The sequence below is a fragment of the Aphelocoma coerulescens genome, chromosome 1, assembly GCF_041296385.1.
Source record: "Aphelocoma coerulescens isolate FSJ_1873_10779 chromosome 1, UR_Acoe_1.0, whole genome shotgun sequence".
Taxonomy (NCBI): domain Eukaryota; kingdom Metazoa; phylum Chordata; class Aves; order Passeriformes; family Corvidae; genus Aphelocoma; species Aphelocoma coerulescens.
In genome coordinates, this window is record NC_091013.1 from 50,229,530 (window position 1) to 50,242,069 (window position 12,540).

The 12,540-nt window shown below is 36.1% G+C and overlaps 1 protein-coding gene across 12 annotated transcripts in view; it reads left to right on the forward strand.

The window, feature by feature from the left end:
* Positions 1-12,540, forward strand: part of MYCBP2 (MYC binding protein 2) — a 175,435-nt gene that overhangs the window by 42,129 nt on the left and 120,766 nt on the right. For all 12 annotated transcript variants that reach the window (XM_069008634.1, XM_069008629.1, XM_069008659.1 and 9 more), the window contains exons 9-17: positions 3,073-3,146; positions 4,322-4,460; positions 5,068-5,144; positions 6,654-6,858; positions 7,765-7,929; positions 8,632-8,790; positions 9,254-9,458; positions 10,141-10,286; positions 11,010-11,111. In XM_069008634.1, coding sequence (XP_068864735.1) covers positions 3,073-3,146; positions 4,322-4,460; positions 5,068-5,144; positions 6,654-6,858; positions 7,765-7,929; positions 8,632-8,790; positions 9,254-9,458; positions 10,141-10,286; positions 11,010-11,111 — 1,272 coding nt within the window. The remainder of the gene's footprint in view (positions 1-3,072; positions 3,147-4,321; positions 4,461-5,067; positions 5,145-6,653; positions 6,859-7,764; positions 7,930-8,631; positions 8,791-9,253; positions 9,459-10,140; positions 10,287-11,009; positions 11,112-12,540) is intronic.

Genomic DNA, 12,540 nt, shown 5'->3' on the forward strand with positions numbered 1-12,540 from the left:
AGTAGATGTTAGCTGTTCTTTGTAACTCCAGTCCTTTGTATTTCAGTCCTTGAGCTTTGCTGTTTTGGTTTGTGCACTTCTACACATTTATATCAGTGTGTTATTGTGAGCAGATATGACCTTGTTCTTTTGCCTAGGACAAATTCCAAGGGGTCCACTTCAGTTATTTCATTTTCCCATTAGGGAAAAAAAAAAAATGAAGGTAGGGGGCAGGTGTCAGACCTGATGAAAACTCAGTGGGTACATAACTCTGGATAGCAGTGGCTACCCCACTGAAATCTTATGGTAACTTGCAATTTGTTCTAGTCCTGAAAAAGCCATGCTGGGTAGAACTAGAGGCCTTGCTAATAGCTGAGCACAGCAAATATTTGCTCCTAGTTGGTATGGTATTCAGACATGGCTCTATCTGGAATTAATCTCTTTCAAATGCCTGGGCTGGTGATAGCACATTTAAAAAAGGTACTAGAATTTATTCATACAGGGGAGGCATAGATTAGGAGCTTGGTAGGAGATGTGGTTAGAAGTGATCCTAGATAGAAGTCACAGGACCTTAGAAAAGTCAGAGAATTACGGAACATTATTTTCTGCTTTCTCAAACAGTAGGATCCATCAGCTTCTTGAAACCATAGACTTCTATTTTTGAAGGGTAGTCTTTTCACTGTTAGATGATCTTGCAAATCCAGCCTTATATCTGGAACTACCAGGCTGTGTCAACATTCTTGTATCTAATGCCTTTGCCAAGATTTGTACACTGTACCTGAGTTGTGCATCTGTTTTCTCAGTCCATATATTATGAAAGAATGTCTGAATTCCTTGAGAATTTACTAGGTGACTGGACCTGAATTTACAGAGGTTTTAGTCTTCACGATTTCTCTCAACAATAATGCTGACTGCATACCTTAAACCAGTTTGTCTTCAGCTGAAGAAATTGCAGTCACATGGTATATGGTTTTATAGTTCTTTGAAATTGCAAGTTAGTATCTTAGGGTCAGGACTATTCCCTTAGTGTGAAAAGTACTGCTGGCTGAGGGTAGCCTAGATGACCACAAGGCCTGCATTATTAGCAGGTGCAGAATGCACAGTATGAATGTGGAAGTGGTGCTTGACAGTCATCTTCCCTTGAAGCCTCTAAGAAGGCTGTGATTAACAGATGTCTGTAGTTATGTATTTTTAGTAAAACATAAACCCTTTCTCTTATAGCAGTCTCCAGACAGAAACCTTGGTTATCCTCATCTCCATAGTAATTTCTAAAGTCAGACTGAATAAGATTTAGGCTTGGTCATACGAGCTCCTTCCTAACTGAGACACTATACTGACCTGGTTTTTCTAGATACTCCCATTTGCCTTCCATTTTTTACTCTTCCCATTAATTTGATATGTAGTGCTGGGCCTGAATGTTATCTAATCAAGTGCTAATTTTTAGGACGTCTTCTGGAGAACATGTATTAAAAAAACCAAAAGCGTTCCTGTTCCAGATTTCCTCTTTGAACAGATCTACTGTAGAACAACCCCCAGAAATGTTTACTGGGAGACTCAGCTCTTCTTGAAATGACTCAAGCAATATGCTAAACAATGTAATATGGACCCACTGGTGGCCAGAATGTGCTGTTTCCTTGGCTGTTCTGCTTGTGTGAGCATGTAATTTTCAGTCATTCAGGGAATCTTAATGTTTACCCACTTCCTGTAACCTTTAGAGAAATGTCATTTAGATTAGTTTTGGAACTTCTCATCCAGTTACTGATACTTCTTTTGTTTTATCACTAATACAACTTTGCAGCATAGAAAATTAGTAGTGTTATCTGCCTCTGGTTGTTAAATCTGAGATTATTTTTGAGACAGCAATATTTCAAACTTCAGTGTTGCTGCTGGCATTCTCCATCATGCTTGCTGCATACCCTCTGTGATTCATACCCGGGTGTGCTCTAAGGGGAAGGGAGGTTGGCTACTTCTGGTACTTTGCTTCCAGATGTGAGAATTACAGAAAGCTTTCTAATGCATATTCTCTTCCTCGTAAGATACTGTATTGGACTGGGCAGTATATCAGGAAAAAGTAAACAAGTTAATGGGTTTTGTGGGGTGTTTTCAGCTGTTTTATTTTTAATGCTCCAAGTAGGTAGCAAAAAACCAGCAAACTTGCTGGTTATGCTAGAAAGACATTTTGTGTGCTTCATTTAGCATTAAAGTTATTAAATAAAATGCTAATGGATCTTTGTTCAGGTTATGAAGGAAATATTTGGAGTGTAAAGTGGCTGTCCTGTAGTATTTTTGGAAGAGGTCTCTTTCCTGCATGTAATCAATGAGACAAACACCTTACCATATGATACCAATCTCTTTGCCAGTAGCTCCATCAACAGAGCAGGAAGGGAAGAAGAAATGGTGTAGGGACACAGGTTTAAACTTGCAGAGAAAGTGGTATTTTTCTTTTTTTTTTTTCCTTCTAATTTGGGTAGAATTCTTTCCCTACCATTTTTCTTGGAATTAGCTGACCTATTTTCAAGAAATGTGTGATGTATTCAAGTATATACTTCATAGTTTTCAGAAATCCCCTAGATTTTCAGTTAACAGTTTGGTGAAATTTATAAATCATGAAAAAACGAGATCAGTAATGAAAACCATGGTTTGTTTACTTCTGTAGGTTTTATATGCTGGACTGAGGAAACTTTTCTTTAAAGATAATGGTCTTTATAAAAAAAAAGTCTTTGGGGAAGGAGACTTAATAGTCCTGGAAAATTTGAATTTAGTTGTGTTATAATAGTTTATAATATGCCTCACAGGTGACTACTGAATGGGGGCTTTTTTGCAGTTAAATATTGGGCTGTAACCACTTATATTTCATACAGTGGCAAGTGCCGTAATAATTCCTACGGGAACTAAGGAGAATTACATGCTTTTGGTGAGACAGGAGGTCTTAGTGTAAAATAACACATTATCAGAACAGTATTATCTCATTTTAGACAAAGTAGAACTCTCATAATCTGATTGGAGTGAAAATGAATTAGACAAAAGCAGAGGTTAGTGTGTATATGTATGCTAATGTAAACTGATGTGGTGCTCTTCATCTTTCTCTCACAGATTGTCATACTGAAGGGCAGAATATCCTTTTCACAGATGGAGAATATATTAATCAAATCGCAGCATCTAGAGATGTAAGTTTTACAAATGATGGGTAAATATTTTTCTCTCAACTGGGTTTTATTTTATAATACTTACAGCTTCCTATTTGATTCATGTTTGGCTTTTTCTTCACTAACACAACTAAGGAAGAAATCCATGTAACTAGAAATAATGAGAAACTGCTGTATCTCTGCATAAAAAAGCAGTATTTTGGTATTTGTTCACACAATTTTGATTTGTGATGGATTTTTAAACTTTTCAGGTAAGTTTTAAGAAAAACTCCATTTCTCTTTCAGGGAAAAAACATCTTATACATTGATAATATCTTTTTTTAACATGTTCTGCAGGCTCTTTGTGGGATAAACTTCTTAAAGCTTAATGATAAATTTTGTTCCTGATACAATTTCCTGTAATTGCTTTGGAAATTGTTGGGGCATTTCAGCCAGTTTTAATATAAGAGATAGGAAATATACTACATTCCAGTAGGAAATATACTACATTCCAGTAGATTCTTGTGTGAAAATTTCCTGTTGGCCAAAGCTGTGGAAGCCCAAAGAACTGCTCCTACTAGGGACAAAACCATAGTGGTGATTGTATGATTTTTTCAGCAGACAGTTACTATGTTTTTAGTTCTGGTGTGGTTTTTTTGGTAGTAAGAAATCTGTAAAATAGGGAGGGGGTGGGACTGGGTTGTCAAAAGATGCCAAACATCAACTGTAAGAAAACAAGAATTAATCCATTTTCCTCCTAATGGAAAAACTGTTAGATTTTTTTATTTTTTTTTTAACAGGGCCAGGTGAAGATACTCCAGACTTGTAAACAGAAAACTGTTCTAGATACTCTTTGCAGCAGTCACTCTGCATGCAGAATTTTGGGTTCTGAATCAGGAGTAGTTGAGGGCTTAAAAGATAGATGTAAATGGTTACAAAAGTAAGATTTCTACAGCAGTTCACTACTTTTATAGTGTTCATAGCATTTTCATAGAACTCAATATTTGTTTAAGGTGTCAGATACTTAATTCAGTTTGTCCTGATGGCCACTTTCTTCTTTTCTCCTCTGTAGTAAATGTTACGTTATAATAAATGTTACATTATCAATGTGTCCTCTGACAGTTTACTCTGAAATAATACTATGTTGATGCACGTAGGACTGGTAAATTAATGCATTCATTATACAGTATAAAGTGGGTTTTTTGTATTTATTGCAGGATGGTTTTGTAGTGCGAATATTTGCCACGAGTACTGAGCCAGTATTGCAACAAGAACTGCAGCTTAAGCTTGCAAGAAAATGCTTACATGCCTGTGGCATCTCATTGTTTGATCTGGAGAAAGATTTGCACATTATCAGTAAGTTCTCTTCTTTGAAGCTTAATGACAAGTCTGTCATTCAAACAATGGAGGTGGAACACTGCCCTTCCCTTTGGCTCTGTGATGTGCAGGAGGGTATAGCTCCATGATAAACAAATAGAGAGGTGTTTGAAATTGTTTAAGCCTTATTTGACTCAGAGTCAAATCCATACACCCATTTTGAACCACCTTTCTGTCTAGAACTACTCATGGTTTTCTAGTATTTCCCTTCAGTTGTATAATCAATATATAATTGTTTGAAGCTTGGACTGTATAAAACATAGTTAAGCTGTGGAACTCCTTGCTGTGGGTCAAAGTTAGCAAGTTACAAGGGCCACTGACTTGATAAAAGGAACAAAGAATCACATTGGAAAACATGTTTGCATCAGAATTTGAGGTGAAGAATTGTTAGTATCTATGAAGGTATTTTGAAAAAATATCACTTGGCCTTTGCTTTGCGGTATTTTTGCTCTGTTGAGCCTGCTTTTGGCTTTATCAGAATAAAAAAAAGCCTATTTGGCTACATGGACCAGCAGAATTGCATAGGTAACTGATCTGAAAAACTGCCTGGTTGAACTTTTCAGTTAACACAATCTTACTTGCACAGGTACAGGGTTTGATGAGGAATCAGCTGTCCTTGGTGCTGGGAGAGAGTTTGCACTGATGAAAACTGCTAGTGGAAAGGTACTGAAAATCCACCAATAGATGTCTGTGTTGTTTTAATTTAATCATTATTTTCCATGATTCCTTTTTGCCTTTTCAGTGTGTTAGAATACATGTCTATGACTGTATCCAAATATATTTTTCAGAGACAGCTTTAAAACATAAAAGGCAAATAGTTATTTAAAAGCATAAACAGATAGTTGGAATCCCTGAGAAATCCATAACTTGAATTTATAGGATTTTCTACTGTCAGTCTCACAATGAAGGGCTTTGTTTTAAATTTGGGAAACAAAATTGCTTTCTGTCTACAAATAATGTGTTAGCACCTTTGCAGATTTTACCACCTCATAACTTTCCAGTCGGAATAGTAATTTATTTAAATCCCATCCTGATTTTTTCGGATCCTTTACAGAATTATTGATCCCCCTGTGCAGATTTTTCAGTTGATTTCTTTAAACCTCCTCTTAATGATTTGATGTGTTGGTTCTGTTCAGTAGAGACTTTTTTAGAGGCATTTGCATATTTATGGAAATTTAGAAATAATACTGTCACTGACTCTTTACATTATTTACTGTGTTTCTGTGTCAGTGTGAAAAACTAATGCTATTTATCTTGTAGAAGCATAGTCTGTAATTTGCGCATGTTCAAAATTGTATTGCTTTATTTGAATGAAGGCCTTGCTCTGCTGCTGTCAAAACAGTGGGATTGTTGAAAATTTTAATGAATAAATATTTTTTTAGAATAAAATCTGATGGTATGTAGCAGAATTTGATCAAGTAGAACTCTTCAGCATTGGAGGAGAAAGATTAACTTGATCATTCAGCTAGCAAAAATGCCTGTTCAGTATAAAATTAACAAATTTTCTGGGTTTGGTGTATAAAGTTGTCTGTTAAGGTAGGAAGTACAATATATAAGGCAATGTAAAATGGCTTTAGGTGCTCCATAGGTTGACACCAGTTTTATAGAACTGTTGAGTTGCATGGTTCTAAAGGAAACTTTTTGGTTTGTGTCAGTAATTTTGTGTTTGTTCATGTGAAATATATTATTCTGTTATTTATGTGCTCAATGACCACTGTGCATTTACTAAAAAATGGTTTTAAAAGCTGTTGAAGCATATTAAAATATGTAGTCATTTGTTATTTTAAATTGATTTTATTGTTATAATACCATCTTGTCTTTACACGGACCAGACATTTTTGTCAAGTGTTTTAAATGTTTAGTTTCCTCTGAGTAGTTTCTTCTGTTCATTCTTGTGTGTTCAACTCATCTAGCCAAACAATTATATATGAAAACTCACTCAGTGGCTCAGTAGAAAGCACATTTTGAAACAAGCAGGATCTAATCAGAATGTTTCCCCCATTAAGTCAAAATGGATGGGTTTGAGCTATAGATGTTGAAATGGCGTAAACAAAGTCAGGAACAGTGCTGTGTGGTTTGAAATGAAAGGATTTAAAAACAAGGCAACTTTGAGAATTATGTAAGCTTGAAGTGCTGTCGCATAACTAAAACTGATAAACTTTTTTCTCCTAGATTTATTATACTGGCAAATATCAGAGCCTTGGAATCAAACAAGGTGGCCCTTCAGCTGGCAAGTGGGTTGAACTCCCAATCACAAAATCTCCAAAGATTATTCAGTTTTCTGTTGGACATGATGGCTCACATGCCTTACTTGTTGCTGAGGATGGAAGCATATTCTTCACAGGTTCTGCTAGTAAAGGAGAGGATGGTGAATCAAGTATGTATCATTGCTTGCTTGACCAGTGGTTGGTAACAGCCTCTTAAACAGTTTTTAATTTGAAAAGAATTCCAGAAACATGTAAGCATGCCATTTGTGCTGGAGATTATGCTGGCCACAAGTCCTGACAACTAGTTCCAAAACCACTCCGAGCTACAGAATCCAACCTCTGCTTTACCACAGTTTGGATTGTGTGGTAGAAGTACTATTTTAGAGTTGTCCTGAGAAAAGACAGTTGTAAATTTGGTCAAGAGGCCATTCTGTCTGCCTGGGACTTTGAAAAACTGTGGAGCCAAACTTTTACTTCTTCCCTGTTGTTTTATTGAGCTTTGGAAATGGGTGTTTTGCTGACTGATGGAGAGGTCTGTTGATGAGAATTTGTAGAAGCAGATCATCTGTGCTTTATTAGGCAGAAATCTTCAGACATTAGAGAAGACAGATTAATTTGATGTTCAGACTAACAAATGCCTCATCAATATAAAATTAACACATTTCCTACTCTAGATTTCTGTAGTTGTGTGTGTGTAGGTTGAAACAGACTTTGTAAGACAATTAAAGATAGCTTTAGGTGCCCTGAAGTTGTGATCTGCTGTAATACTGAATTAAATACCTCACTTTAGGAAACAGATGGTAGATGATGATGTGGTAGATTAATAAGAATAATTAAAGTGTTTTGAAATACTTGAAGAATCATTTCTAAAAGATACTGATCTAATCATGTCTTTGCTTGCCATTGAATTTTTTGAGAGGAGTCAGTATAATCCAATTAAAATTAGACCAGGAGATTGTACGTATAGTTAGTTGCTTGGTTTTGTTCATTAGCAGTCTGAAAACTTACAAATATGCCTGTGATGATTTTGGGTTTTTTTTGGTAGATTTACTTGTAATTTATTTCTTTATTTAAAGCTAAAAGCAGACGGCAATCAAAACCATATAAGCCTAAAAAAATTATCAAAATGGAAGGAAAGATTGTCATATCTACAGCGTGCAATAATGGAAGCAGTTCTGTAATTTCAAAAGATGGAGAACTCTACATGTTTGGAAAAGATGCCATTTACTCTGATAGTACAAGTGAGTTAATATTGGTCTTTTAAATGGTTTCTCAACTAGAGTAATTGAAATTAGTGTCGAAGTTTTTAGCTCATGAAAATGTTGTTTGTGTATTTCTTACTTTCCTAATGTGTTTCTGACTTTCTGTTGATTCAGATAAATATGATAGAAGGGTAGAAAAAGGCAGTTTCCTAAAGTTCTGTAGAAGAATTTAGCATCAGTGTGACAAATACCCAAATGAATTCTTCCACTAAGGAGAAGAAAAAAAAAGTCACTGGTATTAATCTGACACAAGAAGGCCACACAGGAAAAAGTCACAGAAATGAGATGTGCTTTGCTACAAACAAAGGCTGCTGGAAACCAGGCCTGATAGGTTTCTGTGCTCATAAGGTAGCAGGTGATCCTGTATATCACAGTTTAAGTAAAATATTAATGAAATAAACTCCAATGGCTTTATGACTCCTTTAGAATTCTTTTTCAAAACAAGTGATTTGCAGCAGTTTTAGGTTTGCTTTTGGCTTTTCTTTCTTTGCAGGACAAGTGGCCTGGGCCTAGTTCCTCTTTCACTTTTTAGTCTAGCACTTGTTTTTTATATCTGTTGTTTTTCTCCCTTGCTATAAATTTAAAAATTTGTCAGTATCCACTAGCAATTTTGTTACCTCACTGAGTTTTCTTCTTGGCTAGAAAGTGCAATTTGTGATTTAAGTGTTTTATGTCTTACAGGTTTAGTAACAGATTTGAAAGGCCATTTTGTGACTCAAGTAGCCATGGGCAAAGCTCACACCTGTGTGTTAATGAAGAATGGAGAAGTTTGGACATTTGGAGTAAATAATAAAGGGCAATGTGGACGAGACACAGGGTCTATGAGCCAGGGAGGAAAAGGTGTGGAACCTTGATTTTTTTTTTCCTTTTCTTTTGTGTGCTGGCAAATATCAGAAGTGAGAAAAAAGCTAAACATTTAGTTATAAAATGTAATTACAATGCTAAAGCTTGAATACATGCAACATGCTTAAAAAAGTCAAGCATGCCCATGCACAGAGAAGTTTCAAGAAAGTCACTGTGCTGGCTGAGCAGGCAAATCAGGCAGTCCTTTTGAAACCTGATCTATGAGTGTTCTTCAGAGCTTCAGCAGTAAGCCACTGTTCATAGACACATAGAATAGTTTGAGGTGGAAGGGATCATTTTAAGGTCATTTAGTCCAACCCCCTGGCAATGAGCAAGGACATCTTGAACTAGATCAGGTTCCTCAGAGCCCTGTCGAACCCGTCCTTACCTGTCTGGGTAACCAGAACCATCTCTGTTGGCCTCAGAAAGCAACTATTTGATATTTCAATATCTTAATAAGGTTTTGGAGTTGAGAACATGGCAACAGCAATGGATGAAGACCTGGAAGAGGAACTGGATGAAAAAGATGAGAAGTCCATGATGTGTCCTCCAGGCATGCATAAATGGAAGCTGGAACAGTGTATGGTGTGCACTGTATGTGGAGATTGCACAGGCTATGGAGCCAGCTGTGTTAGTAGTGGGCGTCCTGATAGAGTACCTGGAGGGTAAGGAAGTGTGTGGAAGTGTGCGTGGTACAGTGTGTTGGAAAGCACTTGTTGAATGTGAACTGAGTTGAAATTTCCATCTAAGGTAACGTTATAGCTAAACATATATGTGCTTTTAAAATCAGAAATTTCTGTAAATAGCTTGTAGTAGCTGTAGGTGATTTAGTTTTAAAAGCATTTTTTTTACTTTAGCATGTAGTTCTTTACTAGAAGCTGTTGGATATGAACACCACTAGAATTTCTGTCTCTCGACAGAGCTGCTGGCTCGGGATAACTGTTCTTCGTTGTTATGATGGAAGTTTTTTGTCTTTGCTGTTCAAACTGCTTTTATCTGTTACTTCTTAGTTGAGCTGCAGAGGGCCACTCCTTCACCATTACTATTTCTCCAGCATTTTGTGTGCTCATTGTTTCCTTGTTTATGTTTTCATGTGGTATACACTAAATTAAATAAAGAGAAGTTAAAGCTGAAGAGAGTTAAAGAGAAATCAATTCAGTGTATGGTCAGTGTGTGGTCCTGGCACCATGCAACGCAGCTAGGATTTAAACTAGCTGTACTTTCTGTTCATCTCAGGAAAGCTTGCATGTCTGCAGATAGAACAATCTAATAATCTGTTTTAATTACTGAGGCATCAGTAATGCACAAAAATAAGAAATAGTGATAAGGCAACTCTGTTTGCTGCAGAATCTGTGGCTGTGGCTCAGGTGAGTCAGGCTGTGCTGTGTGTGGCTGCTGCAAGGCATGTGCTAGAGAACTGGATGGCCAGGAAGCAAGGCAAAGAGGAATCCTTGATGCTGTAAAAGAGATGATACCTTTAGATCTCTTGCTGGGTAAGTGATACAAAATTAGCAAGATGGCTTTTAATTCTCGTTCTTACTGCACCTTTTTTTCCCCCTCAGTACATTTGTTTACACACTTTATTATTACAGGACTGTTTTAGCATTATATTGTTAAAATGATGCTTAACAGTCAGATTTATTTATTGGTGATATAGCAAAGTGGGATCATTCTGTCAAGTGATCTGTTTTAAGCTTACCCTTACTGTAGTCATCTGTGCCACTTTGTAACCTGTGCAGTTATGATACTAATGTTAACACTACAAAGTTGTTCTTGTCCTTTTTGATACTCTGAAAGTTTTTCTATAATGTTCTTATCAGGATTTAAGCATTCTTTAAATAAAACTTGGCTAATTCACATAAAACCTTTAAAAAATATAAACAGTCATAGACTTGGTTTAATAATACTTTCTGAAACTTTTTAGAGGAGAATGGAGATAACCATGCCAACACATAACTAAATATATATGTGTATATGCCTAAGTATTACTCAGTGATGTTGGAATTGTCAGATTCATGAAAACCAGGAAATGAGGAGATAAAGCTTAGAACTCCTCCAAATTTACTCAAATCCCTTTTATTTTTTTTATTGTCAGGGCCATGTAAAGAGTAGCTAGTAAGTAGGTTTTCAGTTTTCATTTACTTAACTTCTTTTAGGTTTTATTGCTACCATAACGATTTTAAGGATAATTTTACATATTTTATTAATCTGTTTAGCTGTTCCTGTTCCTGGAGTTAATATTGAAGAACACCTTCAGCTACGACAAGAAGAAAAGCGGCAACGTGTAATTAGGAGACATAGATTGGAAGAAGGAAGAGGTGAGTGACTTACTGAGAAGAGGCTTGAATAGCTTAAAAAACTTCTGAGTGTGCTTTCTAAGAATGAAAATAGCCCTCCAGTGAGCCTGTACAGTAATCAAATCAGATCCTAAATAGGTAGTTTGTTATGCAGTAGTCTGCTTTTAGAAAATTGGGGAAAATGTGTGTTTAACAAAGTCTGTACATAAGAATCAGAATTTTAATGATGGAAAGGAGCATTTTATATCATTTTCACAGGTCAGTTTGGTTTTTTTTGCTGTTTCCTAGTTAAATGATTGTTTTTTAAAATGTAGATATTAAAACATTTTTATATGAAGAGATGAAAAGACTACAAGCCTGTCCCATGCTATTTACCTATTGTATGAATTATCTAATTACTGTACTAAATTATTCCATTTCTGTTGTATATTAGTAGGCAGAATTTTATTCTGTGAAATGAACTTTTCTGTATTAGCGTAACATGAGAATATTGATGGAATTAAAAAACAAAACAACACTGCAACATTTCAAAATTTTCTTATGTTTTATCTACCTCATTTTCCACACAAACAATAATGTACCTTAAGAACTTCTCAGCACTCTTCGTGTTCTAAAATACCTCAGTGTCTTGTCAAATTAAATTTAAGAAATTTAGACTGACATAAATTGTAACATTTTTTTGAAGCATGATGTGGTTGCTAAGATTATTGTGTGTTGAGAAGAGGAATAACTTTTGGGATGTATGCTCTTTCAAGTTCTTGCTGTTAGTAAACACCACTTTGATTCTTCTTGTATGAATTAGATACTGGTTTTACTTGAATACAAAATGTGCCTTGTAATCACAATTAATTCTTAGACTGTGCCAGTGAATCTTGTGATGCAAATTGTGTCTTTATTTCACTCGGGTTAAGAAATTGCTGGTTTTAACCACAAATAAGGAGCAACAGGGAAGAGAAAGCTTATAGTTGCCTATGCATGTGGGAAAGGGTGGAATATTTATTTTTCTTTGCATCTTTGTGGCTAATTTTAGCTGTGAGGTGAAGAGAGGAAGCCTTTGTTTAGGTCATGTCATAGCTGCTGCATGCTGCTGGCAAATATTAGTTGTAGTTAACAATTTTTTCTGGAATCCTAATTAAATGCCCAGGCATTATTGAGAGGTGCCGCTGTTCAGCCCATCAGTGATGACAGAGCTGGGAGGTAAATTTCAGTTAAAAGAAAAAGAAGAGTGGCAGAAAAAAATGTACATTTGCTTCTGTTTCTGGGGTTAGAAGTAGAACCAGAGAAACTTATCCCTTCTGTATGCCATCTATGTCAAAAAGCAAAAAAAGATCAGCTGAACAGTATGAGGAATGTATTGTTACGGTTGGTTTTATAGGTGTATGGGTGAAAGGAGGTTGTAGCCAGGTGGGGATTGGTCTCCTTTCCCGGGCAGCCAGTGACAGGACAGGAG